This window comes from Oncorhynchus tshawytscha, linkage group LG08, assembly GCF_018296145.1.
Source record: "Oncorhynchus tshawytscha isolate Ot180627B linkage group LG08, Otsh_v2.0, whole genome shotgun sequence".
In the NCBI taxonomy this organism is placed as follows: Eukaryota; Metazoa; Chordata; class Actinopteri; order Salmoniformes; family Salmonidae; genus Oncorhynchus; species Oncorhynchus tshawytscha.
The window spans coordinates 52,888,835-52,915,430 of record NC_056436.1 but is presented as its reverse complement, the minus strand read 5'-3'; the positions used below and the strand labels follow the sequence as shown (position 1 = coordinate 52,915,430).

General features: G+C 42.6%; 1 protein-coding gene across 1 annotated transcript; it reads right to left on the bottom strand.

Moving 5' to 3' along the window:
• Window positions 1-5,561: 5,561 nt before the first annotated feature.
• LOC112257099 (leucine-rich repeat, immunoglobulin-like domain and transmembrane domain-containing protein 3) lies at window positions 5,562-26,187 on the bottom strand. Its single transcript, XM_024430668.2, has 4 exons — window positions 25,917-26,187; window positions 24,076-24,542; window positions 7,247-7,552; window positions 5,562-7,034 (listed from the first exon to the last, which is right to left on the bottom strand). Exons 1-4 carry the CDS (start codon window positions 26,030-26,032, stop codon window positions 5,986-5,988), a joined length of 1,938 nt encoding a protein of 645 aa, XP_024286436.1. The 5' UTR covers window positions 26,033-26,187; the 3' UTR covers window positions 5,562-5,985.
• Between the last annotated feature and the right edge of the window lie 409 nt (window positions 26,188-26,596).

Here is a 26,596-nt window from a genome sequence, read left to right as displayed (position 1 = left end):
CACTGTTGTACAGATTGTACAGATATCGTGTGTATTCGGATTAGAACGTGTACCTTATATGTGTGTATCTGTCTCTCCTGTATGACCGTCTCCCTGAGTGAATCAGGCTGGATGAGTAAGCGGGAGATCTCGGAGGAGTGGAGGAGACTTGTCAGTGGCCTGCTTGTTTTCTGTTTACTCAGGAGTGCAATCGTCAGACTCCACCAACCAAACCCCTATTCATGCCCAGGATGACTAGCATATTGTTAGCAGCAGTGTCACAAGTGGCCGTTGACGTAGCTGTAGGAAGGCTAACGAGGCTGGAAAGGGCTCAGTGTCCACAGCTATAGTGGAGCTGGAAACGTGCCTAAACAATGGCCATTGTCTTGTGATTTCACCTATGTTGACAACATTTGAAATGTCACTCTAGATCAAATTCTGCACATAGTGGACTCTCATTGTCATCTAAACACGCTGATGTATTTGGAAATGTCATGCAATGCACCTTGGAATACTGTCACTCTTAACTCTTTTGTTGTATTTTGAGGGACATGGTAACACAATAACTAATGTTTTTATTACGGTGTTAGCCACTATAATGAGTGTATGTTACACTGAAGAATAACTACACAATAGTAAGAACACAGTAAAGTGTTACCAAAGAGGCAAGGGGGTGTGCTCAGACTAGCAGGTTCCTGGCCCACTAACCAATCCCATCACCACACTATCCCATCTGTTTGTCAAACACCTTGGCCATTGTCATGTTAACAGAACAGCTGGCATGACGGGCAGAACCCAGACACATGCAGCTGGTGGCATAGGACAGGTTATCCATGGGAATGTCTTTCCGGCTCCACCCATGTTATCGGGATTTACGGCCATGCCTGTTCAGGCACCCAGAAGTCCGTGACCCATTGATTACGGTCCCGCTTTCTCACTGTGCTCGCCAGCCAGTGGGATAGGAAAGGAACACACATGGGTGACAGTGGATATATTTTGACATTTACATGCTCATATACACAGTCACACACATGGTTGGTGTATGTACAGACATCGACGTTCTCAATACCTAACATCTGTGAGACAGTGGAAGTGGAGCTCACTGTGGGATCGACAGAGAGGACAGAGGAAGGGTTGTAACATTGAGAAATATATGCACCTGTTGCTCAAGTGAGGAAAGGGCACAGAATCCCAATTTTCATGGACGTAGGCCAGAGATTATCACATTGGGAAATACCACACCTAATAGACAATAGTGGAGTTGTTGTATAGAGAGCCTATGACAGCACTGTAAGTAGTGCATCACACTGACCAACACTGCCATGTATACCAAAATGCTTATATGAAATATGAAATGCATAAAGATTTGTTTTTATTAAAAATAAGAATACAATACCATTTTTTGTACAAATACATGCAATAGGTCACTCAGAAACTGTGGCATTTGTTTGTTGGGCAGGTCAAATATTTTAATATACTAGGGATCGAGAAAATGTTTTAGGAAAGTAAGGCATCGATTAGCTTGATGGTTTGACTTTAAGTGAATAATTCTTGTCACCATTGCCAGCAGTATAAATACATGGGTTGTTGGACTTACATGGAATGGGATAGCGGGTATGTCTATTGATACCATATTGAGATCAATGAATGTCATATCTGTTTAAACCTGGTACGGTGTAGTGTATAGTGACAAAGAAGTAGGCCATAATGAACACAGACATACTATTGATTACAGTATTATGGAAAATTGCATTCAACTGAGTTTCATTTAAGTGCTGAGCTGTAAAGACAGCAATATCAAAATTGAGTTGTTACGATACCAGTATCATGAGCCCACTGAGCACACACGGGTTGAATCAACGTTGTTTTCACGTAATTCCAATGAACCAACCTAGAATAGACGGTGAATTGACTGTTGACTGCTGTTTTTCTCAAGAAATTAAAACATGGTTTGTTCACTTGTCACGATACTTCTGAATATCGCGGTATTGGTATTGTCAAAAACCTACAGTGAGCTCCAAAAGAATTGTGACAGTGACACATATTGTTGTTTTGGCTCTGTACTCCAGCACTTTGGATTTGAAATGATACAACAAGGTTAAATGAGGTTAAAGTGTAGACTGTCAACTTTCATTTGAGGGTATTGTCATCCATATCGGGTGAACCGTTTAGAAATTAAAGCACTTTCTGTACATTGTCCCCTAAGATGTGGGGACTAAAAGTATTGGGAGAAATTAACTTAAATCAAATCCATTTGTATTTGTCACATGCGCCGAATACAACAGGTGTAGACCCCGTGAAATGCTTACTTACAAGCCCTAAACCAACAATGCAGTTCAAGAAATTGAGTTAAGAAAAAAATGTAAAAAGTAAAAAATGTAATAAAAAGTAGCACAACAAAATAACAATAATGAGGCTAGATACAGGGAGTACCGGTACAGAGTAAATGTGCAGGGGTACAAGTAATTTGTACATGTACCTTAGGTAAGGGTAAAGTGACTATGCATAGATAATAAACAGCCAGTAGCAGTGTAAAAACAAAGGGGGGTTCAATGTAAATAGTCTGGGTCGCTGTTTGATTAGCTGTTCAGTAGTCTTATGGCTTGGGGGTAGAAGCTGTTAAGGAGCCTTTTGGACGTAGACTTGGTGATCCGGTACTGCTTGCTGTGCGATAGCAGAGAGAACAGTCTATGACTTGGGTGACTGGAGTCTTTGACAATTTCTTGGGCCTTCCTCCGACACCGCCTAGTATATAGGTCCCGGATGGCAGGAAGCTTGGCCCCAGTGATGTACTGGGCCGTACGCACTACCCTCTGTAGCGTCTTATGGTCAGATACTGAGCAGTTGCCATACCAGGCGGTGATGCAACCGGTCAGGATCCTCTCGATGGTGCAGCTATATACCCATGCCAAATATTTTCAGGGGGAAAAGGTGTTGTGCCTTTTCACGACTGTCTTGGTATTGTTGGACCATGATAGTTTGTTGGTGAAGTGGACACCAAGGAACTTGAAACTCTCAACCCACTCCACTACAGCCCCGTTGATGTGAATGGGGGCGTGTTCAGCCCTACTTTTCCTGTAGTCCACATTCAGCTCCTTTGTCTTTCTAACGTTGAGGGAGAGGTTGTTTTCCTGGCACCACACTGCCAGGTCTCTGACCTCCTCCCTATAGGCTCTCATCGTTTGTTGGTGATCAGGCCTACCACTGTTGTGTCATCCGCAAACTTAATGTTGGTGTTGGACTCATGTATGGTCACGCAGTTGTGGGTGAACAGGCAGTACAGGAGGGCACTAAGCACGCATCCCAGAGGGGTCCCCGTGTTGAGGATCAACGTGGCAGATGTGTTGTTACCTACCCTTACCACCTGGAGTTGGCCGGTCAGGAACTCAAGAATCCAGTTGCAGAAGGAGGTGTTTAGTCCCAGGGTCCTTAACTTAGTGATGAGTTTTGTAGGCACTATGGTGTTAAACACTGAGCTGTAATCAAAGAACAGCATTCCCACATAGGTGTTCCTTTTGTCCAGGTGGGTAGGGGCGATTGAGATTGAGTAATCTGTGGATCTGTTAGGGTGGTATGCGAATTGGAGTGGGTCTAAGGTTTCTCGGTTGATGGTGTTGACATGAGCCATAACCAGCCTTTCAAAGCACTTCATGGCTACCAACGTGAGTGGTATGGGGCGGTAGTCATTTATGCAGGTTACTTTCGCTTTCTTTGTCACAGGGACTATGGTGATCTGCTTGAAACATGTAGGTATGTATTACAGACTTGGTCAGGGAGAGATTGAAAATGTCAGTGAAGACACTTGCTAGTTGGTCTGCGCATGTTCTGAGTACACGTCCTGGTAATCCGCCTGGCCCTGCGGCCTTGTGAATGTTGACCTGTTTAAAGGTCTTGCTCACATTGGCTACGGAGAGCGTGATCACACAGTCAACCAGAACAGCTGGTGCTCTCATGCATGCTTCAGTGTTGCTTGCCTCGACAGCGAGCATAAAAGGCATTTAGCTCATCTGGTAGGCTCACGTCACTGGGAAGCTCGCGGCTGGGTTTCCCTTTGCAGTCTGTAATAGTTTGCAAGCCCAGCAAAATCCGACAAGCATCAGAGCCGGTGGAGTAGGATTCAATCTTAGTCCTGTATTGACGCTTTGCCTGTTTGATGGTTCGTCTGAAGGCATAGCGGGATTTGTTATAAGGTTCCGGATTAGTGTCCTGCTCCTTGAAGCTCTAGCCTTAGCTCAATGCAGATGTTGCCTGTAATCCATGACTTCTGGTTGAGGTATGTACCTATGGTCACCGTGGGGACGCTGTTGTTGATGCACTTATTGATGCACCTGGTGACTGAGGTGGTGTACTCCTCAATGCCATTGGATGAATCCCAGAACATATTCCAGTCTGTGATAGCAAAACAGTCTGACCAACCACTGAGGTACTCTACCTCAGGCGAGCAATACCTCGAGACTTCCTTAATATTAGACATTATTGACAAGTAGACAAATCCCCCACACCTCGTCTTGACAGATGTAGCTGTTCTGTCCTGCCAATGCACAGAAAACTCAGCCAACTGTATATTATCCGTGTCGCAGTTCAGCCACGACTTGGTGAAACATAAGATATTCCAGTTTTTAATGTCTGATTGCACGTTGGCCAATAGAACGGATGGTAGAGGCAGGTGACCCGCTTGTCGATGAATTCTCACAAGGCACCCCGATCTCTGCCCCATTTATTTCCTTATTTTATTCATGCGAATGATGAGGATTTGGGCCTGGTCTCCGAGAAGCAGTATATCCTTCGCGGTCAAACTCATTAAAGAAAAGTCTTCATCCAGTTTGAGGTGAGTAATCGCTGTTCTGATATCCAGAAGCACTTTTCGGTCACAAGAGACGGTAACATTAACATTATGTACAAAATAAATGACAGACAATTTAAAAATAAATAAATAAATAAATTCCACAGTTGGTTAGGAGTCTGTAAAACATCAGCCTCCCTCCTGTGCCATTATCGATGCCACTATTCAAATAGTAAAAATTTAATATTTGGTCCAATATTCATAGTGTGCAATGACTACATCAAGCCTGTGATTCTACTCATTTGTTGGATGCATTTGCTGTTTTTTATTTTGGTTGTGTTTCAGATTATTTTGTTCCCAATAATAATGAATGCTTAGTAAGGTATTGCATCATTTTGGAGTCACTTTAATTGTAAATATGAATAGGAGATGTTTCTAAACACTTGCATCCATGATTACGGATAATCCTTAATGAATAGTGAATAATGATGAGTGAGAAAGTTATGGAGGCATAAATTTCAAACCCGCCAAAAAATGCTAACCTCCCATGTTATTGCAATGGTCAGAGGTTAGCATGTCTTGCCGGTCTGTAACTTTCTCACTCATCATTATTCACAACTCTTTCAGGACTATCTATAACCATGGTAGCATCCACATTAATGTAGAAGTGTTTACAAACATACTCTATTCTTATTTACAATTGAAGTGATTCCAAAATGACACAATACATTATTTACCATTCATATCTATTGGGCACAAAATAATCTGAAATACAACCATAACAAACAGCAAATGCATCCAACATATAATTATAGTGTGCTAGGAATATGGGACCATATAATACACATTTGACTACTTAAATACACATATAAGTGAATTTGTCCAAATACTTTTGGAGGGACTATGTACAAAAAGTGCTGTAATTTCTGAACAGTTCACCCTCAAATTAAAGCTGACAGTCTGCACTAAACCTCATAGTCATTGTATCATTTCAAATCTAACTTGAATTTGTCAAAACATTTGTCACTGTCCCAATACTTTTGGAGATAACTGTATTTCAAAGTTTTTTTTTTATTACAAAGAAATTAAGGCTGTAACAAACAGTGATTCATCTGGCAATTATTGTCATAAACGTTTTGAACACGCAAAACCTTGTAGTTTTCCTCAAAAAATTATCCAGATTTAGTATTAACTTTCGAGTCATGTAGAGTCTTAATCTAACGCTAGCACAAAAATTCTGATCTGGAACTGTCACTCTTGTATGTCATTTGTGAGTCAATGCTCGACCTGGAGCAGAGGAGCATCCTCTCTTGGGACTCCCTGGTCTGCCTGTAGGTCCACAATTCAGCGGGATTAGCGTTGAAGGTCCTCTGCTTCATTGATATTGTCTCAAACTTCACATATGTGTCTTTAGATAGCTCCTCGTCTGAAAAAGGCACATTGCTCCTGCAATAGAGTGAGAGGATCTTGTAGACCAGCAAACCAATGACAGGTAAAGCCACGGCGCAGGCAAAGCTGCTGATGACCATCAGCAGCTTGTTCGCAGCATTGTCCTCAACAAGGTCCAGAGTAAAGAAGTTGATACAGGGGTCTTTTCCCGCGGCACTTCCCTTGGAAACCAGACAAACCTGGTACCTCATTCCAGAAGTCAAGCCTTCGAGTAGAACTTTGCCACTCCCGGCATCGGTATCCATTGTCCTTTTGGAGTTGTCCTCCTCATCATAAGTGGAGTAAACAACGGTGAGAGGTGCATTGCTCGGCAAACCTTCGGTCGTCCAGAGTAGAACCGCGCTATCCGGCGTTTCCTCCACGATCTCGAGATCTTGGACAGACTTGGAAGCATCTTTCTTTTCACTCTGATCTGCCGCTAGCTTCCTGTCGCTGCCTTGCGGGGTCTCGGATGGTTTGGATGGTGCTATCTGCTGCACGTTGCTGGGCGTGGGTTTCTTCTTGGTGAGGATGGGTGGCAAGATGGCTGGATGCATGGTGGTAGGTGGGGCGGTGGTGGTAGACGGGGCACTAGGGGAGTTTGAGAAGCCAGTTTCAGGAGCAGAGGACGTTGTGGATGGGCTATTCCCTGCATCCTCTATGTCTGGCCTCTCTGGAGGCATGTTTGTAGTGACATAACCTGCCACAGACAGGGTGATGGCAGCCTCTGCGTTGCCGGCAAAGTTCTTAGCCTTGCAGCTGTACTCCCCGTTGTCTTTGTACGAGACCCCATTCAGGCTGATGATGGACCATCGGACACCCTCTCCTGGAGACTCCTGGACAACTATAGGTAGATCATGAAAATGCAAACACTTCAACATTGCCAAGATGTAGACTTTATCTTATTGAAGCACAAATATTATTTTATTGAATCACAACTGTAGAACATAAGTACATCTTAACAAAGAAATGTGTTCATTTAAAACAATTTTTATAAACATGTTGAATAACACACTGTATGCATTTTCTTATAATAAAATGTGTCACTTTTGATACCTGTGTTGTTGACACGTGAGCCATCTGAAGTAGTCCAGATGAGGGTAGGCGTGGGGTAACCCGTGGCATCACACCGCAGGAGCACATTGCTGCCCACCGAGGCTGTGATCTTGGTGGCTGACATCATGACGGATGGCTTGAGACATTGGTCCAGTTCCACCCTTTGGAACATAACACCAGCCAGGTTTTCAGGCCCGCTGCAAGACAGGAACTGGTCCATTAGTACCACTGACGTGTCAGACATTTTGGAAAGCTCGATCAGCTTAGAGATCCTGCAGTCACAGACCCACGGGTTGTCCTGAAGACCTGCAGAGGACAAAAGTGGAAATGTTTGCGACTGTTATGTTCAATTCAACTTACATTTGTGTTTGTGAAAAGGTTGGAAACATGGCAGTGGATCCGAGATTAAGAACATGCAAACAATGCTGTGATCAATGCTAATGTTAATGTGGCTATTAACGTAAATTGTAGTTTATCCTAGCTCATACACAAATTATACACATTTTGTACTTTAGTTGAAGTATACCTCTAACATGATATGTACTCATCTCTGTACATCTTATACATATCTAAGTTCAACAAAATCATTCACTGCATAATATGCTATGATTTCCATGTCCATAAATATTTCCACACAAGTTATAGAACAAAAACTATACATAGTTACTTTTTTGGACAGCTAGAATTGTAATTCAGTATTCTGATTCTAGGTATGCATATAGTGTCACAACTGAGCCATCTTTCTGCAATGATCAGATTTACCAAACCGCTTACCCTTTAAAGTAGGACGATGCATTTGCAAATGAAAGACGACTGATCATTGGTCAGAAATCTGATCAGATTGTGATTTCATGTTGTGGGCCAATAACTCCATTCGACCAGAACATGATAAAATTCTTGTACACTATCATCATTTTCACAATTTCAGTGTTATTTCAACCACACAGTGTGGAAATACCATTATAAACTACAGGGATATCACATTTTTGATTGCACTGTCCCTTCAAGGCAACACAATTACACGCAATATTATTGAGTAGTAAACCCAAAACGTTAGTGTTTCACAAACACAACTTTAACATTGTTTAATGTATTTGATCATTTGCCATTTTAACCCACTTTGTCAGGCATTGTTGAGCACAGTGCTCAATCCACCAGCAGTAATGGGCTCCCGAGGGGTGCAGCGGTCTAAGGCACTGCATCTGAGTGCTAGAGGCGTCACTACAGGACCTATTTGGATCTGGCTGTATCACAAAAGGGCATGATTAGGAGTCCCATAGGGCGGAGCACAATTGGCCCAGCATCATCCGGGTTAAGGTTTGGCCGGGGTAGGCAGTCATTGTAAATAAGAATGTGTTCTTAATACCTAGCTAAATAAAAAAAAATATGAAAAACATTGGAGGTTGAACCAAAGTGTTGCAGCGTGCTGTGTTTGCCTCTTTCATGAAGAGTGGTGATTGTAGAAATCGGTGGTCTCATCGTTGAACGTCAATTTTCCTGACAGTTTTGATATCTGTTCATCCTGATCCATTACACCTCATAGCACAGCAGGCTGCTTAATACTAAAGTAGAAATATAATTTTCTTTCTTCAAAAATGCATAAAACATTGTCAAATTATCATCAAGTCTAAACATTTTTAATTACCCACAATCCTCTAAAAACAGAGCCCCGTGGCACATTGTTGCAAGAACTTAAAATTATTAAGTTTATAGAAATATTATTAAAATGGAGTAAATAAATCACTCGATGTTCTATCTCTTTGGTTACCCGCATCAAGATACTTACATTTTGAGCGCCATATTAACTTGGATTTGTTATTAAAGGTAGACTCACATAGTCACACAAAGTATCTGCGCATGTGCACAGGTTTGCTTCACGTTGTGTACAGTGTAGTAGCCAGGGCACCAGAACAGCGGAGAAGTTGAGCCTCATGCTTCAGCGCTCTCAGTTGTGGCAGAAATGTACCCACTCTGCAGTTTACTTCCTCCATCTACGTCATATCATTGAGTCTAACTTTACATTTTTGTGTATAATGAAATTAACAAAAAATCGAAATGACATGCAATTATATGTTATTTCTTTTTTTTGTTGTCAGTTTCAATTCACCCCAGAATATTTTTTTTGCACACATAAAAACACATACACAAACTCTATCTCTCGCTCTCTCCGTCTCTCTCTCACATGCACACATAACCGTTCACACACACACACACACACACACACACACAGATGTACAGTGCATTTGGAAAGTATTCAGACCCCTTGACTTTTTCCACATTTTATTACGTTACAGCCTTATTCTAAAATTGATTGAATTTTTTATTTATTTTTTATTTCACCTTTATTTAACCAGGTAGGCTAGTTGAGAACAAGTTCTCATTTGCAACTGCGACCTGACCAAGATAAAGCATAGCAGTGTGAACAGACAACACAGAGTTACACATGGAGTAAACAATTAACAAGTCAATAACACAGTAGGAAAAAAAAGGGGAGTCTATATACATTGTGTGCAAAAGGCATGAGGAGGTAGGCGAATAATTACAATTTTGCAGATTAATACTGGAGTGATAAATGATCAGATGGTCATGTACAGGTAGAGATATTGGTGTGCAAAAGAGCAGAAAAATAAATAAATAAAAACAGTATGGGGATGAGGTAGGTAAAAATGGGTGGGCTATTTACCGATAGACTATGTACAGCTGCAGCGATCGGTTAGCTGCTCAGATAGCAGATGTTTGAAGTTGGTGAGGGAGATAAAAGTCTCCAACTTCAGCGATTTTTGCAATTCGTTCCAGTCACAGGCAGCAGAGAACTGGAACGAAAGGCAGCCAAATGAGGTGTTGGCTTTAGGGATGATCAGTGAGATACACCTGCTGGAGCGCGTGCTACGAATGGGTGTTGCCATCGTGACCAGTGAACTGAGATAAGGCGGAGCTTTACCTAGCATGGACTTGTAGATGACCTGGAGCCAGTGGGTCTGGCGACGAATATGTAGCGAGGGCCAGCCGACTAGAGCATACAAGTCACAGTGGTGGGTGGTATAAGGTGCTTTAGTGACAAAACGGATGGCACTGTGATAAACTGCATCCAGTTTGCTGAGTAGAGTGTTGGAAGCAATTTTGTAGATGACATCGCCGAAGTCGAGGATCGGTAGGATAGTCACTTTTACCAGGGTAAGTTTGGCAGCGTCAGTGAAGGAGGCTTTGTTTCAGAATAGAAAGCCAACTCTTGATTTGATTTTCGATTGGAGATGTTTGATATGAGTCTGGAAGGAGAGTTTACAGTCTAGCCAGACACCTAGGTACTTATAGATGTCCACATATTCAAGGTCGGAACCATCCAGGGTGGTGATGCTGGTCAGGCGTGCGGGTGCAGGCACCGAACGGTTGAAAAGCATGCATTTGGTTTTACTAGCGTTTAAGAGCAGTTGTAGGCCACGGAAGGAGTGTTGTATGGCATTGAAGCTCGTTTGGAGGTTAGATAGCACAGTGTCCAAGGACGGGCCGGAAGTATATAGAATGGTGTCATCTGCGTAGAGGTGGATCAGGGAATCGCCCGCAGCAAGAGCAACATCATTGATATATACAGAGAAAAGAGTCGGCCCGAGGATGAACCCTGTGGCACTCCCATAGAGACTGCCAGAGGACCGGACAGCATGCCCTCCGATTTGACACACTGAACTCTGTCTGCAAAGTAATTGGTGAACCAGGCAAGGCAGTCATCCGAAAAACCGAGGCTACTGAGTCTGCCGATAAGAATATGGCAAGGTCGATGAAGACGGCTGCACAGTACTGTCTTTTATCGATGGCGGTTATGATATAGTTTAGTACCTTGAGCGTGACTGAGGTGCACCCGTGACCGGCTCGGAAACCAGATTGCACAGCAGAGAAGGTACGGTGGGATTCGAGATGGTCAGTGACCTGTTTGTTGACTTGGCTTTCGAAGACCTTAGATAGGCAGGGCAGGATGGATATAGGTCTGTAACAGTTTGGGTCCAGTGTGTCTCCCCCTTTGAAGAGGGGGATGACTGCGGCAGCTTTCCAATCCTTGCGGATCTCAGACGATATGAAAGAGAGGTTGAACAGGCTGGTAATAGGGGTTGCGACAATGGCGGCGGATAGTTTCAGAAATAGAGGGTCCAGATTGTCAAACCCAGCTGATTTGTATGGGTCCAGGTTTTGCAGCTCTTTCAGAACATCTGCTATCTGGATTTGGGTAAAGGAGAACCTGGAGAGGCTTGGGCGAGTAGCTGCGGGGGGGGGGCGGAGCTATTGGCCGAGGTTGGAGTAGCCAGGCGGAAGGCATGGCCAGCCGTTGAGAAATGCTTGTTGAAGTTTTCGACAATTATGGATTTATTGGTGGAGACCATGTTACCTAGCCTCAGTGCAGTGGGCAGCTGGGAGGAGGTGCTCTTGTTCTCCATGGACTTCACATTGTCCCAGAACTTTTTGGAGTTGGAGCTACAGGATGCAAACTTCTGCCTGAAGAAGCTGGCCTTAGCCTTCCTGACTGACTGCGTGTATTAGTTCCTGACTTCCCTGAACAGTTGCATATCGCGGGGACTATTCGATGCTATTGCAGTCCGCCACAGGATGTTTTTGTGCTGGTCGAGGGCAGTCAGGTCTGGAGTGAACCAAGGGCTATATCTGTTCTTAGTTCTGCATTTTTTGAATGGAGCATGCTTATCTAAAATGGTGAGGAAGTTACTTTTAAAGAATGACCAGGCATCCTCAACTGACGGGATGAGGTCAATGTCCTTCCAGGATACCCGGGCCAGGTCGATTAGAAAGGCCTGCTCACAGAAGTGTTTTAGGGAGCGTTTGACAGTGATGAGGGGTGGTCGTTTGACTGCGGCTCCGTAGCGGATGCAGGCAATGAGGCAGTGATCGCTGAGATCCTGGTTGAAGACAGCAGAGGTGTATTTGGAGGGCCAGTTGGTCAGGATGACGTCTATGAGGGTGCCCTTGTTTACAGATTTAGGGTTGTACCTGGTGGGTTCCTTGATGATTTGTGTGAGATTGAGGGCATCTAGCTTAGATTGTAGGGAGCATATTCCAGTTTAGGTCACCTAACAGAACAAACTCTGAAGCTAGATGGGGGGCGATCAATTCACAAATGGTGTCCAGGGCACAGCTGGGAGCTGAGGGGGGTCGGTAGCAGGCGGCAACAGTGAGGAACTTATTTCTGGAGAGAGTAATTTTCAAAATTAGTAGTTCGAACTGTTTGGGTATGGACCTGGAAAGTATGACATTACTTTGCAGGCTATCTCTGCAGTAGACTGCAACTCCTCCCCCTTTGGCAGTTCTATCTTGACGGAAAATGTTATAGTTGGGTATGGAAAACTCAGAATTTTTGGTGGCCTTCCTGAGCCAGGATTCAGACACGGCAAGGACATCAGGGTTAGCAGAGTGTGCTAAAGCAGTGAGTAAAACAAACTTAGGGAGGAGGCTTCTGATGTTGACATGCATGAAACCAAGGCTTTTTCGATCACAGAAGTCAACAAATGAGGGTGCCTGGGGACTCTCAGGGCCTGGGTTTACCTCCACATCACCGCGGAACAGAGGATGAGTAGAATGAGGGTGCGGCTAAAGGCTATCAAAACTGGTCGCCTAGAGCGTTGGGAACAGAGAATAAAAGGAGCAGATTTCTGGGCATGGTAGAATATATTCAGGGCATAATGCGCAGACAGGGGTATGGTGTATTTGAATACAATTGCAAACAAAACTTCTAAAAACCTGTTTTTGCTTTGTCATTATGGGGTATTGTGTGTAGATTGATGAGGGGGAAAAACAATTTAATCAATTTTAGAATACGGCTGTAACGTAACAAAATGTGAAAAAAGTCAAGGTGTCTGAATACTTTCCGAATGCATTATATATACTTAAAGTGTAATATTGTGATGCAAACTCAAAATTGAATACATTTCAACTCTATATCTAACATGATACTGGTGTTACTTTTTTTAAGCCCATAACCATGTGTGTGAGGTGTATACTCATGTTTCAAAGTAGATGTGTTGAAGACTACCAAGAAACCCTGATTTAGCCCACTGTAGTAAAATTAACCAGATTAGATGTATTTAACAGCGGCCAACACAACAGCAAACTCTAAATCTGGTGTTGGCTTTTTTCCCAACATACAACAGTGCACTACCTGTTTTTCTTTTAAAGGTGCAATCTGTAGTTGTTACATTTTTGGCTTTTAAATGAATGATATACTGTATACCCATTGATTATTGAATATTATAAACTGGGTGGTTCGAGCCCTGAATGCTGATTGGCTGACAGCTGTGGTATATAAGACCATATAGCACGGGTATGAAAAAACATGTATTTTTACTGCTCTAATAACGTTGGTAACCAGTTTACTATAGCAATAAGGCATTTCAGGTATTTTTGGTATATTGCCAATATACCACGGCTAAGGGCTGTATCCAGGCACTCCACGTTGCGTCGTGCATAAGAACAGTCCTTAGCCATGGTACAGTTTATAGGCCATATATACCACACCCACTCGAGCCTTATTGGTTAATTATCAATAATTCATAAATTAAGTTTTTTTTAAATAAACGTCCCATTGTAACTGTAAGTCCCTAACCAAGTCCCCATTTATTTAATTTTTTTATGTTTTATTGTATCCGAATGCTCTTAAAGATGGATACATCAGTGGATAAATCAGTTGGTGCATCAGCTTTCCATTCAGCATTAGACATGTCAATTAAAAGTTGAGTACTTCTGAGGGCCTGCTTACACCTTCAGACACCTTCACAATCTGTGAGATTTAGTGTCAAGCCCAAAATACATGGCATGTTTGTGCAAATCAAAGCATGGAAAAATAGCTAATTAGATTCGTCAAAGCCAGGGGTCAGAAAGGGACTATCAATGCATGATAACTTTAACTCCCCACTTCTTATGAGGTGGATCAAGAGGCGCATTCAACAAGCAATGCATTAGCAAACATTTGCTGTGAACTGTGTTTGTTAAAAACATAATTTGTAAAAAAAAAAAAAAAAATTGCACAAACATTGCATTCTGTTAGTTTGAGCTATTCTTGCTTATACATAATGGACCGACCATGCAAAATGTTGGCTTTAGCTATGGCTTCCGCCATAATGGATGGTGGATTTTAGTGGGTGTATCAACACTGAAAAGTGAGTCAAGGTTCATGTGCATAGAGAAATAGAATGAATAGAATGGGCTTGGAACCTCTAACACTGGACATTTAATAACTGGTAAACTCATGATACAATATTTTCCATGGTAACATAGAATGTTTATTCAAATTATGTTAACTGATGTGGCTCATGCAATGAAATTGAATTGTTGTAATGTCAGTTGAGCTGAATCAACAAATCACAGCACATGTTGATGGGTACACTTCCTGCTTTTGCGTCTTGCTTTTGCTTCTTGCTGTGCTCCTATGGGGACAATCTCAATAGCCGCCAGTCCCCCCATTATGCCATCATGGACTTAAATGGGGACGCCCATTCTATTCATGAAATGTATATGGTTATGGAGAAAGTCATCTCTCGCTACAACGACTTCGCCTTTCGGTCTCATTTTCGGATGAGCCGACAGAGATGGTCGCCTCGCTTCAGGTCCTTAGGAAAGTATGCAGTTGTTTTTTTAATGTATTATTTCTTACATTGTGAGCCAGATAATCTCAAGTGTTATTAAATACAGCCAGGAAGAACTATTGGATATAAAGGTGATGTCAAATTAACAACATTACGACCAGGAATACGTCTTTCCTAAAGCAGATCCTTCATTCGAACCTTCACCCTGGACATGGGATCTTATCCCAGAGGCTGGCCCAAAACAACACGGTCGCCGCAGAAGAGGCAGACGGAGTGGCCTACTGGTCAGACACAGAAGGTGAGCACACCATCCACCGCTTCCAGAACATATTACTCGCCAATGTCATTACTCATCTCTAGATGATAAGGTGGACGAAATTAGGGCATGAGTTGCCTTCCAGAGAGACATCAGAGATTGTAACATTCTCTGTTTCACGGAAACATGGCTCACTTGGGATATGTTGTCAGAGTCGCATTCTGGATCATTGCTACTCTAACTTCCGCGATACATACAAAGCCCTCCCCGCCCTGCCTTCGGCATATCTGACTGTGCTCAGGTCTATCCAAAGCTGGTCTGACCAATCGGATTCCACGCTTCAAGATGGCTTCGATCATGTGGGCTTGGATATGTTCCGGATAGCCTCAGACAACAACATTGATGTAGACGCTTGTGGGAGAGCGAGTTTATTAGCAAGTGCATCAGAGATGTCGAATCCACCGTGACAATTAAAATCTTTCCTAACCAGAAACCGTGGATTGAAGGCAGCATTCATGCAAGACTGAAAGCGCTAACCATCGCTTTTAATCAAGGCAAGGAGACTGGAACCATGACCGAATACAAACAGTGCAGCTATCCCCTCCGCAAGGCAAATCAAACAAGCAAAGAGTCAGTATAGAGACAAAATAGAGTCGCAATTCTACGGCTCAAACACGAGATGTATGTGGCAGGGTCTGCAGTCAATCACAGATTACAAAAAAGAAAACAAGCCCCGTCGCAGACATCGACATCTTGCTACCACGCGCCCTTATTGTGACCCAGTGTTGAGGATCAGCAGGGTGGAGATGTTGTTTCCTACCTTCACCACCTGGGGGTGACCCTGGGTCTTGACCCCGCCCTGTGCAACTGGGTCCTGGACTTTCTGACGGGCCAACCCCAGGTAGTGAAGGTAGGAAACAACATCTCCACCCTGCTGATCATCAACACTGGCGCCCCACAAGGGTGTGTTCTCAGCCCTCTCCTGTACTCCTTGTTCACCCATGACTGTGTGGCCATGCACGGTTCCAACTCAATCATCAAGTTTGGAGATAAGCCTACCACTGTAGTGTTGATTACCAACAACAACGAGACGGTCTACATGGAGGAGGTGAGGGCCCCCTGAGTGTGGTGTCAGATGATCGTGGACTTCAGGAAACAGCAGAGGGAGCACCCCCCATCCACATCGATGGGGCAGTAACGGAGAAGGTGGGACGTTTTAAGTTCCTCAACATATACGGACAAACTGAAATGGTCCACCCACACAGACAGCGTGGTGAAGAAGGCACAATAGCGACCTCTTCAACCTCAGGAGGCTGAAGAAATGTGGCTTGTCACCTGAAAACACTCACTAACTTTTACAGATGCACAATCGAGACACAGTCGGGCTGTATCAACACCTGGTACGGTAACTGCACCGCCCTCAACTGCAAGGCTGTCCAGAGGGTAGTGGGGTCTGCACAACACATCAAACTATCTGTCCTCCAGGACACCTACAGCACTGATGTCACAGGAAGGCCACAAAGATCATCAAGGACAACAACCACCCGAGCCACCGCTTGTTCACCCCGCTATCATCAAGACAGCGAGGTCAGTACAGGTACATCAAAGCTGGGACCGAGAGACTGAAAAACAGCTTCTATCTCAAGGCCATCACACTGCTATACAGCAATCATTAACTCAGAGGCTGCTGCCTACATTGAGACCCAATCACTGGCCACTTTAATAAATGGATCACTAGTCACTTTATACAATGCACTCTAAATAATGCCACTTTAATAACGTTGACATATCGTACATTACGACGTTGACATATCATACAGTACATTTGATTTGATTTGATTTGCAATATTTTAGGTCAATAAGTATTCAACCCCTTTGGAATGGCAAGTCTAAATAAGTTCAACAGTAACAAATGTGCTTAACAAGTCACATAATAAATTGCATGGAATCACTCCATGTGCAATAATAGTGTTAAACATGATTTTTGAATGACTACCTTACAGTATCTCTATGCCCCACACATACATTGTTAGGTCCCTCAGTCGAGCAGTGAACTTCAAACACCGATTCAACCACAAACACCAGTGAGTTTTTCCAATGCCTCTCAAAGAAGGGCACCTTTTGGTAGATGGGTAAAAATAAAAGCAGACTTTGAATTTCCCTTTGAGCATGGTGAAATGATTAATTACACTTTAGATGGTGTATCACTAACATAGAGAGGCTGCTGCGGCCATCGCTCATCCATATACTTATATGTGCATATTCGTATTCATCCTTTTACATTTCTGTGTGTAAGGTAGTTGTTATGAATTTGTTCGATTACTAGATATTAGATATTAGATATTAGTGCATTGTCGGAACTAGAAGCACAAGCATTTCGTACAGCTGCTAACCATGTGTATGTGACTAGTAAAATTTGATTTGGAAACCTTTCAGGTAATTTGCATGTCTAGACGGCCTCTTTGTTATGATTAAAGTAGTCTTAACAAAGTTAAGCGTCACGGAAATCCCCAATGATTGCAGCATCTAGTTAGCTATCTATCTATAGGTAATTGCAAATGCACACCAGCCAGCAAGTTAGTTGACCGTCCAGACAGCTGGGTGGGTGAGGTGTACAGTCAACCAACCAGACGGCCAGGGTGTGATAACTAATAGGCTATAAAAATGCAATACTGTACCCAATTACTTTATAATCAGTAAAATTGTTATTTATGCACGTTTGTAATGGGCACGATGTGAGACAGAGTGCTGGTTTCAAGCGCAGGGCGCAGCAGGTGTTTATTTGTAAGGGACCGCAGGGGGAGGCAGGTAGTTGGGTCCAGAGGCAGGCAGAAGGTCCAAAAAAGCAACAATACAGGCAGGGAAAAGGCTGGTAACGTCATCCAGGAGATGAGGCAATAGGTTGATTACAGGAAATCCGATAGGCTAAAGTACAGGCAGGGAAGAGACAAAAGGCGTCATTGGTGAGACAGGCAAAAACTAACTAGACAGGGAAAAACAGCTCTGAATAGAAGTGTGTCACAAAACAAACAATACCTCACAATGATGGGGTGCAAAGAACTGAATGAAATAGTGTGTGATAATGACATACAGGTGTGTGAACAGGTGATCAGAATTCAGGAGATTAGGATCTGGAGCGTGAGCTGTGTTCAGGCGATCAATGTGTTTGAGATTGTGATCTGGAAAGTGGGCTGGAAAGTGAGCTTCGTTCAGGGGATGTACGTATTTGAGAGTGTGAGCTGGAAGCAGACGTTGCAACGTTATACAGTAAGTACTGTATATTATTTATAAGGCCCCTTATCTATCAACACTTGCCACAAAGGGTACATAATTCAAATGTAGCCTACATTGTGAACAGTAAGACTATGATGAACAATAGATAATTGTATCGTTAATAATTGCCTCTGTGTTACAGTGGTGAAGGACAAAACACTAACATGATAGAATCCAATTTTGTTTGGTTTTTCAGATATTGTGTGAGGAACTCAACCCTCTGGTTCCGTACAGATGAGAAAGCCTATAGGATTGCTTGTTGGACTTTTCTGTGAGAGTTTTTGTGGTGTTTTTGACCTCTTTGCAAAGGGATTTTGCTCCAGTAACTGCTCCAAATAGTAGATGGCCTGAACCAGCTGATGACCACCTGCATAAAGTGACAAACACCCACCCAGTTTCTAGTTCTGGAGGCTTGGTTCCAGAGGATCAGAGGGTTCCCTGGTGTGATTGGGTGCATACATGTTGATGCCATTCACATTCCCATCAGGGGGCCTTCCGAAATACTGGATGCCTACATAAATCGTAAAGGCCAGCCCAGCTTCCAGCTGCAAGCTGTGTGCGGCATGGCTATGCGGGCAGCGCTGGTTCTGTGCATGACGCATGCTTGTATAGAACCAGCGAGGTAAAGGCCCACCCTCTGCCAGAGCAATACCACCTCTTGGGCTACTGCGTATCCCCTAAGCCTGGATCTAAATGTGCCATTCAGGGACAATGGTCAACTGGACGAACACAAGAGATTGAAGCAGATCCACAGCTTCACCCGAGTCCAAATGGAGACGTCCTTTGCGCTGTTAAAGTGCAAATGGAGTAGGTTCCAACTTCTGAACATGCTGCTGCTGGAGAAAATCACAGATACCATCGCGAATGCTTGAGTCCTCCACAACATTTTAAAATGTTTTTATTTAACCTTTATTTAACTGGTTCTCATTCAACATGGTCCTCATCCATTAGGGCAGTACCAGTCTTACAGTACCAGTCAAAAGTATGGACACACCTACTCATTCAAGCGTTTTTCTCTATTTTTACAATTTCCGACATTGTAGAATAATAAGGAAGACATCAAAACTATGCAATAACACACATGGAATCATGTAGTAACTAAAAGAAATGTTAAACAATTCAAAATATATTTTAGATTTTTAGATTCTTCAAGGTACTGTAGCCACCCTTTGCCTTAATTACAACTTTGCACATGCTTGGCATTCTCTCAACCAGCATCACCTGGAATGCTTTTCCAACAGTTTTGAAGGAGTTCCCACATATGCTGAGCACTTGTTGGCTGCTCTGCGGTCCAACTCATCCAAAACCATCTTTTTGGGTTGAGGTCATCTGATGCAGCACTCCATCACACTTCTTCTTGGTCAAATAGCCCTTACACAGTCTGGAAGTGTGTTGGGTTAGTATCCTGTTGAAAAACAATTGATAGTCCCACTAATCACTGCAGAATACTGTGGTAGCAATGCTGGTTAAGTGTGCCTTGAATTCTAAATAAATCACTGACAGTGTCACCAGTAAAGCACCCACACACCATCGCACCTCCTCCTCCATGCTTCACGCTGGGTACCACACAATCAGAAATTATCAGTTCATCTACTTTGCATCTCACAAAGACACAGAGGTTGAAACCAAAAATCTCAAATATGGGCTCATCAGACCAAAGGACAGATTTTCACAAGGTCTAATGTCCATTGCTCGTGTTTCTTGGCCCAAGCAAGTCTCGTCTTCTAATTGGTGTCCTTTTGTAGTGGTTTCATTGCTGCAATTTGACCAGGAAGGGCTGATTCACGCAGTCTCCTCTGAACAGTTGATGTTGAGATGGGCTGCAATTTCTGAGGCTGGTAACTCTAATGAACTTAACCTCTGCAGCATAGGTAACTCTGGGTCTTCTTTTCCTGTGGTGGTCTTCATGAGAGTCTGTTTCAATATAGCTCTAGATGGTTATTGCGACTGCACTTGAAGAAACTTTCAAAGTTCTTGAAGTGTTCCGCATTGACTGACTTTCATATCTTAAAGTAATGACAGACTGTCATTTCTCTTTGCTTATTTAAGCTGTTCTTGCCATAATATGGACTTGGTATTTTACCAAATAGGGCTATCTTCTGTGTACCACACCTACCTTGTCACAACACAACTGATTGGCTCAAACACATTAAGAAGCAAAGAAATTCCACAAATTAACTTTTAACAAGGCTCATCTGTTAACTAAATTTCATTACAGGTGACTACCTCATGAAGCTGTTTGAGAGAAAGCCAAGAGTGTGCAAAGCTGACATCAAGGCAAAGGGTGGCTACTTTAAGGAATCTAAAATATATTTTGATTTGTTTAACACGTTTTTGGTTACTACATGATTACATATGTGTTATTTCATAGTTTTGATGTCTTCACTATTACCCTATAACGTGGAAAATAGTAAAAATAAAGAAAAACCTTGAATAGGTAGGTGTGTCCAAACTTTTACTGGTTCTGTAGATGAAGACCTTGTTGTGGCATATATTACATAGAGCCAGTCCCTGATCTTGTCCAGAAGAGGGACAACATAATGCACCTGCTCTACAAAAATGTATAATTGTTGTTGATACATTTTCTCTGGGGTCCATGTTCAAAGAAATAGCACTTTCAATGGTTGAGGTGCTTGACATGCTGTAGAAATGTAAAGGAATATAATAACTTTTACAGAAATAACTTCATTTTGCAGAGAGAACAAGATAAGAACTGACAGGGAAAACAGACAAACATTTTCTATGAGATTGCATACATAAATAACAAGACTATAAAATTGAAAAACATTTTTTTTAAATGGGTTTAATTTACTATAAAATTGAGAAACAATGATCGACTTCAATTAACAATCACTGCTCATAAAAAATTAAATAAAAAATATTTACTTAAATTTCACGATCACTGTTTCAGGCCTACCACAGATACTCATATAATCTAACAATATAATGCTTATCTTTATACAAAATGTTCTGATCGCAAATTTACAAATTAGCCTCCTTTTGTACATCTATATCTGTATAGCAGACGCAGTAGCCATCTGACATAAATAAATGCATGTTGGTGTCAAAGCATGCTACCAGTATATCTCTATCTCTCTCTATCTCTCTGGGGTTAGACCTAAAGCTTCTCTTCCTTCATATAGGCTATATATAATACATGACCAAAAGTATGTGGACACCTGCTTGTCAAACATCTCATTTCAAAATCATGGACAGTAATATGGAGTTGGTCCCCCCTTTGCTCCTACTGGGAATACTTTCCACTAGATGTTGGAACATTGCTGCAGGGACTTGCTTCCATTTAGCCACAAGAGCATTCGTGAGGTCAGGCACTTATTTTGGGCGATAAGGCCTGGCTCGCAGTCGGAGTTCCAATTCCTCCCAAAGGTGTTCGATGGGATTCGAGGTCAGGGCTCTGTGCAGGCCAATCAAGTTCTCCCACAGAAATCTAGACAAACTATTTATGTATGGACCTCGCTTTGTACAGTCAATATTTATGCTCTATGCTCTTCAGCACTTGGAGGTCCCGTTCTGTGAGCTTATGTAGCCTACCACTTCGCGGCTGAGCTGTTGTTGCTCCTAGACGTTTCCACTTCACAATAACAGCACTTACAGTTGACTGGGGCAGCTCTAGTAGGGCAGAAATTTGATGAACTGACTTGTTGGAAAGGTGGCATCGGATGCCATCACTGCAAATAATATTTTGTTTTTAACTGACGTGCCTAGTTAAATAAAGGTTAAATTACAATAAAAATGATTGTGCAACGTTGAAAGTCACTAAGCGCTTCATTATGAGCCATTCTAATGACAATGTTTGTCTATGGAGATTGCAAGGCTGTGTGCTTGATTTTATACACTTTTGGCTGAAATAGCCAATACACTAATTTTAAGGGGTGTCCACATACTTTCGTATGTATATGCTTTAAAATGTAACACTCCACTTGAGCCCCCCCATACTTAACTAAATACAAATCTATAAATGGTATAGTTAACACTGTCCAATAATAATTGTGGGATGTGTTCCTGTTATTAGTGGTCTGTGTTGGACATAGAGACTGGTCTGAGACCTGTGTGCATGGACAAGTTCAGACCTGAGGAGGTCCAAGTCTCCCCTAACCACTGGTACAGGATCAGATATATTCAATTTTGTAATGGTTAACCTTAGGATTGTGTGAATGTTTATAATAATTGTGGGACTAGTTACATTTGTCCTTACGAAACAAGATTGCAATTAGAGTGCACTATAACTGCGGTATGGTGCAAATACTGTATCCAAAATAACATTTTTTTTTTACTGCAGTAATTTTGCTGTGTAACTGAAGCTGGAGTGCAGTATAACTTATTCCACAATTACTGCATCCAAAATGCCCCAGTCGACTGCAGTTAATCCACTTTTACTGTGGTTTCAAAACTTCTATCTTTTTTTGAAAGGGATCTCCCTCCGTAAGGGGGTGCAAGGTGACCGAGTTGATAAATACTGTGTTGAAGACAGATAAAGTCATTCATGTTTCCTACTAGCTAACTATGGTGTCTGTGTCTCCTCACTTCATAACTTAACAATAATAACTATAATTATCTTGTAACACCTAACCACAGATGTAATGGGAAACCATTAGCTAGCTAGGTTAACTTTTACTGTTCGCTAGCTAGCGTTAGCTAGATCACATAATGTTGAACGGCTAACTTCATCTTTAGCTAGCTAGCTATTTCATTACCAATATCCATATATGTTGATCAACTAAAATATTAACAGATAGGTATCTAGATAGCTAGCTAGCTAAGTAATTACACACTATACTGTTACTGTTTTGTGATAGCTACAAGTTGGCTTAACTTTTTCTCCAGTAGCCCCACAACCTTGTTGTGCATCTCTCTCGCCTGTAACGTTACAACAAGTCAAGAGGGTAAAAAAAGATGGATAACCTAAACAAAATAATATGAAAGATCAATAGACGCAAAGTAGAAAAGCCATACATGATGAATATAATGTCTATTACGTTTAGTTCTTCAATACATATGTAAATAATATCGACATACTTGAATCCATCTCGGCAAAGTCTGTTTTCTCTTCGTCGCCCGCTACCTTTTTGAGCTTCGTTGCCTCAAACTGTATATATTAATTGTACGTTCGCAAGCATTTGCTAACGTTAGAGAAGGTTCGCAAACTATTCTCCTTGTTGAACACGCATCCGGTAACCTGTAGGTACTGGACCTTAAAGTCCACTTCCAAAAGTTGTGGACATGATGTTGATAGTCTGTTGACAGTTTTTTGAGCATCTGTAGTAGGACTTTCCAAATATAGAGTTACCCAAATAGGTATTGGAACCTCAATGTGAAGATTGAAAATATGCCTTTGGGTTAAAGTTAGCAGTCACTAAGTATACACAATGCATTTATGGGCTACGTAACGACCAAAAACTCTACACACTCCTATGCAGGTAAATCCCATCTTCTGTTATCTATGAATACCTGCTTTGCTGTAGGGGTGGCTAACCCACCTCCTGAAGAGCCACTGGGAGTGCAGGGTTTTGCTCCAGCCCTGCTCTAATACAACTGAGTCAGCTCATCAAAGTCTTTCTGAAAAGCAGCTGATCAGTAAAAGCAAGTTTGCTAGAGATGGGCAAAAGCATGCACAACCAGTAGCTAGTGAGGGTGTGTTAAGTCCTAACCTTAAACCCTCATCTCCATATCACCCACTCACACCCTATTCTCAGTTCTCTTACCTAGCACCACTTTCTGGGACAAGTTGGAGGAGACGGGCATTCCATTGAAAGGCGGCCAGATATCCACGAAGTCCGAAGACAGAGTGGTCAGCTTGTTGCTGGAGATATCCAGATAGGTGATGTTGACCAGGTATGGGGTAGCCTCCACGGCCACAATGGTCAAGCGGTTGTTGTGAAGATCCAGCGTCCTCAGACTGGGCATCTCCTTCAGGGACTTCCAGGGGAAGGAGGAAATCAGGTTCCCGTCCAGACGCAGTTCGTGGAGGACCTTGAGGTTGTAGAAGGCGGCAGGGTCCACAGAGGAGATAGAATTGTAGGTGATCCACAGGTAGCGCAGGTCGTTCAGGTAGTAGAAGGCCTCGGTGGGGATGCGCCGCACAGCCGTCTTCTCCACCCGCAGTTTGACTGTATCCACGGGGACGTTGACGGGGATGTCGGACATGTCTGGGTCATTGCATATCACCGATCTGAGAGGAACAGAAAACATGGACTTGGTTTAAATATGTTTGTTTATGTGTAACTCTGTGTTGTTGTTTTTGTTGCACTGCTTTGCTTTATCTTGGCCAGGTCGCAGTTAAAAAAGAGATCTTGTTCTCAACTGGCCTACCTGGTTAAATAAAGGGGAAATAAATAGAGTACAAAAATTATACATATAAAAGAATGTGGACACCCCTTTTAAATTTGTGGATTCGGCTATTTCAGCCACACACATTGCTGACAGGTGTATGAAATCGAGCACATAGCCATGCAATCTTCATAGACAAACATTGGCAGTAGAATGGCCTTACTGAATAACTCAGTGACTTTAAACAGAGCGGATGGAGGCTGTCATAGCATCAAAAGCGGGGACCAACTCCATATTAATGCCCATGATTTTGGAATGAGATGTTCGACGAGCAGCTGTCCACATACTTTTGGCCATGTAGTTTGCATCACAAATCTTTCCTCTCTCCGTTCCATGGAGTTATAATTTTTCTGGATTGGTCAAATCGAGGGATCCATTACATAGCTTAGGCCTACCCAGGGGGGTTCAGTCTGTGTCCTTGAGAACCACAGGGTGTGCAGGATTTTGTTTCAGCCCAGTAGCCTACTAAACTGCCTGATTCATCTGATAATCTAGCCCTTAATAGGTTGAGTCATGTGTGTTAGTGCTGGGCTGGTACAAAAGCCCAGACAACGGTCCGGGATTATAGACCTCTGAGCTGGATGGCGTGTAGGCTTATACTTTGTGCTTCTACCTGCACAATTTATTTCATACATAATTGTGGAACTTTAGAAAAGTTGTTCTAGCATCCTTTTCCTTGATCTACTTACAAACAGGCTGTTTTTCAAGACTCCAAAAATGTCCAGAACTCTTGAATTCCGGTCATCCTAAACGTGTGATAGGTTTTGAGAGAAAAAAAGTGTTCCTCTATTGATCTCATAATAAGTCTAAGATGGGCATTATGTGAATTATTAGAGACCTTTGGATCACATGTTCTACTACTGTATATATGTATATTCAATCAAACCTACAATCCAGTTTCCAGGGGAAAACAAACAGCAAACCTCCTACACATCTGCTAGAATGAATGAATGAATTTGATCAAAATTCAAATAAATCCTGAGAAGGACCCACTGTCTTGACATAATAATTAATCAAAATGTACATGTCTCATAGTTGCCAGATGGCAAAAAAGGTCAAATAATCCAGATAAAACTAATGATGAATTATGATAATTATTATACAGTCATGGACCATTTTAAAAAGATAGTGATGCTGTATATCTGTGGAAAAGGGTCCAGATTACACTATAATAAAATATCTAAAACACCGTCCTTTATGAAACAATTGTAAATACCTGGTCCCCGTTCCATCACTCCGTCCGTGGTAAACACAAGTGCACTGGGAAGGACAAAAGGAATGGGCCACACTGAAGCAGCACAAGAAGACATGGGCGTAGAGAAGATGATGCATGGTTCACCAAATCAACCCAAAGTGCTCACATCACAAGGTCAGGAGAAAGAGGAAAGGAAAACAAACCCGAATTCATTTCGAAAGGTCAAAAATAACTCATCTTAGAAAGGAAAAAATATGAATAGTCCCGGAGTCCTGAACACATAAGAAGTGCTTACAGGTGATCCATTATTAGGATGGGAGAAGGGGGAGGGGGAGGACAGTGAGACCAGATTAGCGTAGGATATTACGGGGCCGACTAGGTCACGCAAGCCAGGGCAGGGAGGATGGAAATCAGCCTTGGGGTCACAAGCGCTAATCGGCTACCACACTTCTGCCAGGGGAGGTCCCCCCCCCAACACACACACAGCCTTTGTCGCCCCAGTCTTTCCAGCCCTGGCCTGCCCCTATGCCTTCACACTGCTGACTCCTCCCTTACAGCTCTTCTAACCTACACTGTTATGGCACTAGCCGTGCCTGTGCTGACACTGGGTTGGGCCTTTTCCTAAAGGTTGCGTGAGGGAGCTCCAAGTGACACAAAGGTGCAAGCTGTAGTCTGGGGAGTGATTTATCTCCCTGGAGGAG

Coding starts and splice junctions, on each gene's coding strand:
- LOC112257099 (XM_024430668.2), bottom strand. CDS start 26,032: ATGCATCATCTTCTCTACGCCCATGTCTTCTTGTGCTGCTTCAGTGTG. Junction 24,543..25,916: donor AGTGATGGAACGGGGACCAG/GTATTTACAATT, acceptor TGTTCCTCTCAG/ATCGGTGATATGCAATGACC. Junction 7,035..7,246: donor CTCACGTGTCAACAACACAG/GTATCAAAAGTG, acceptor ATCTACCTATAG/TTGTCCAGGAGTCTCCAGGA.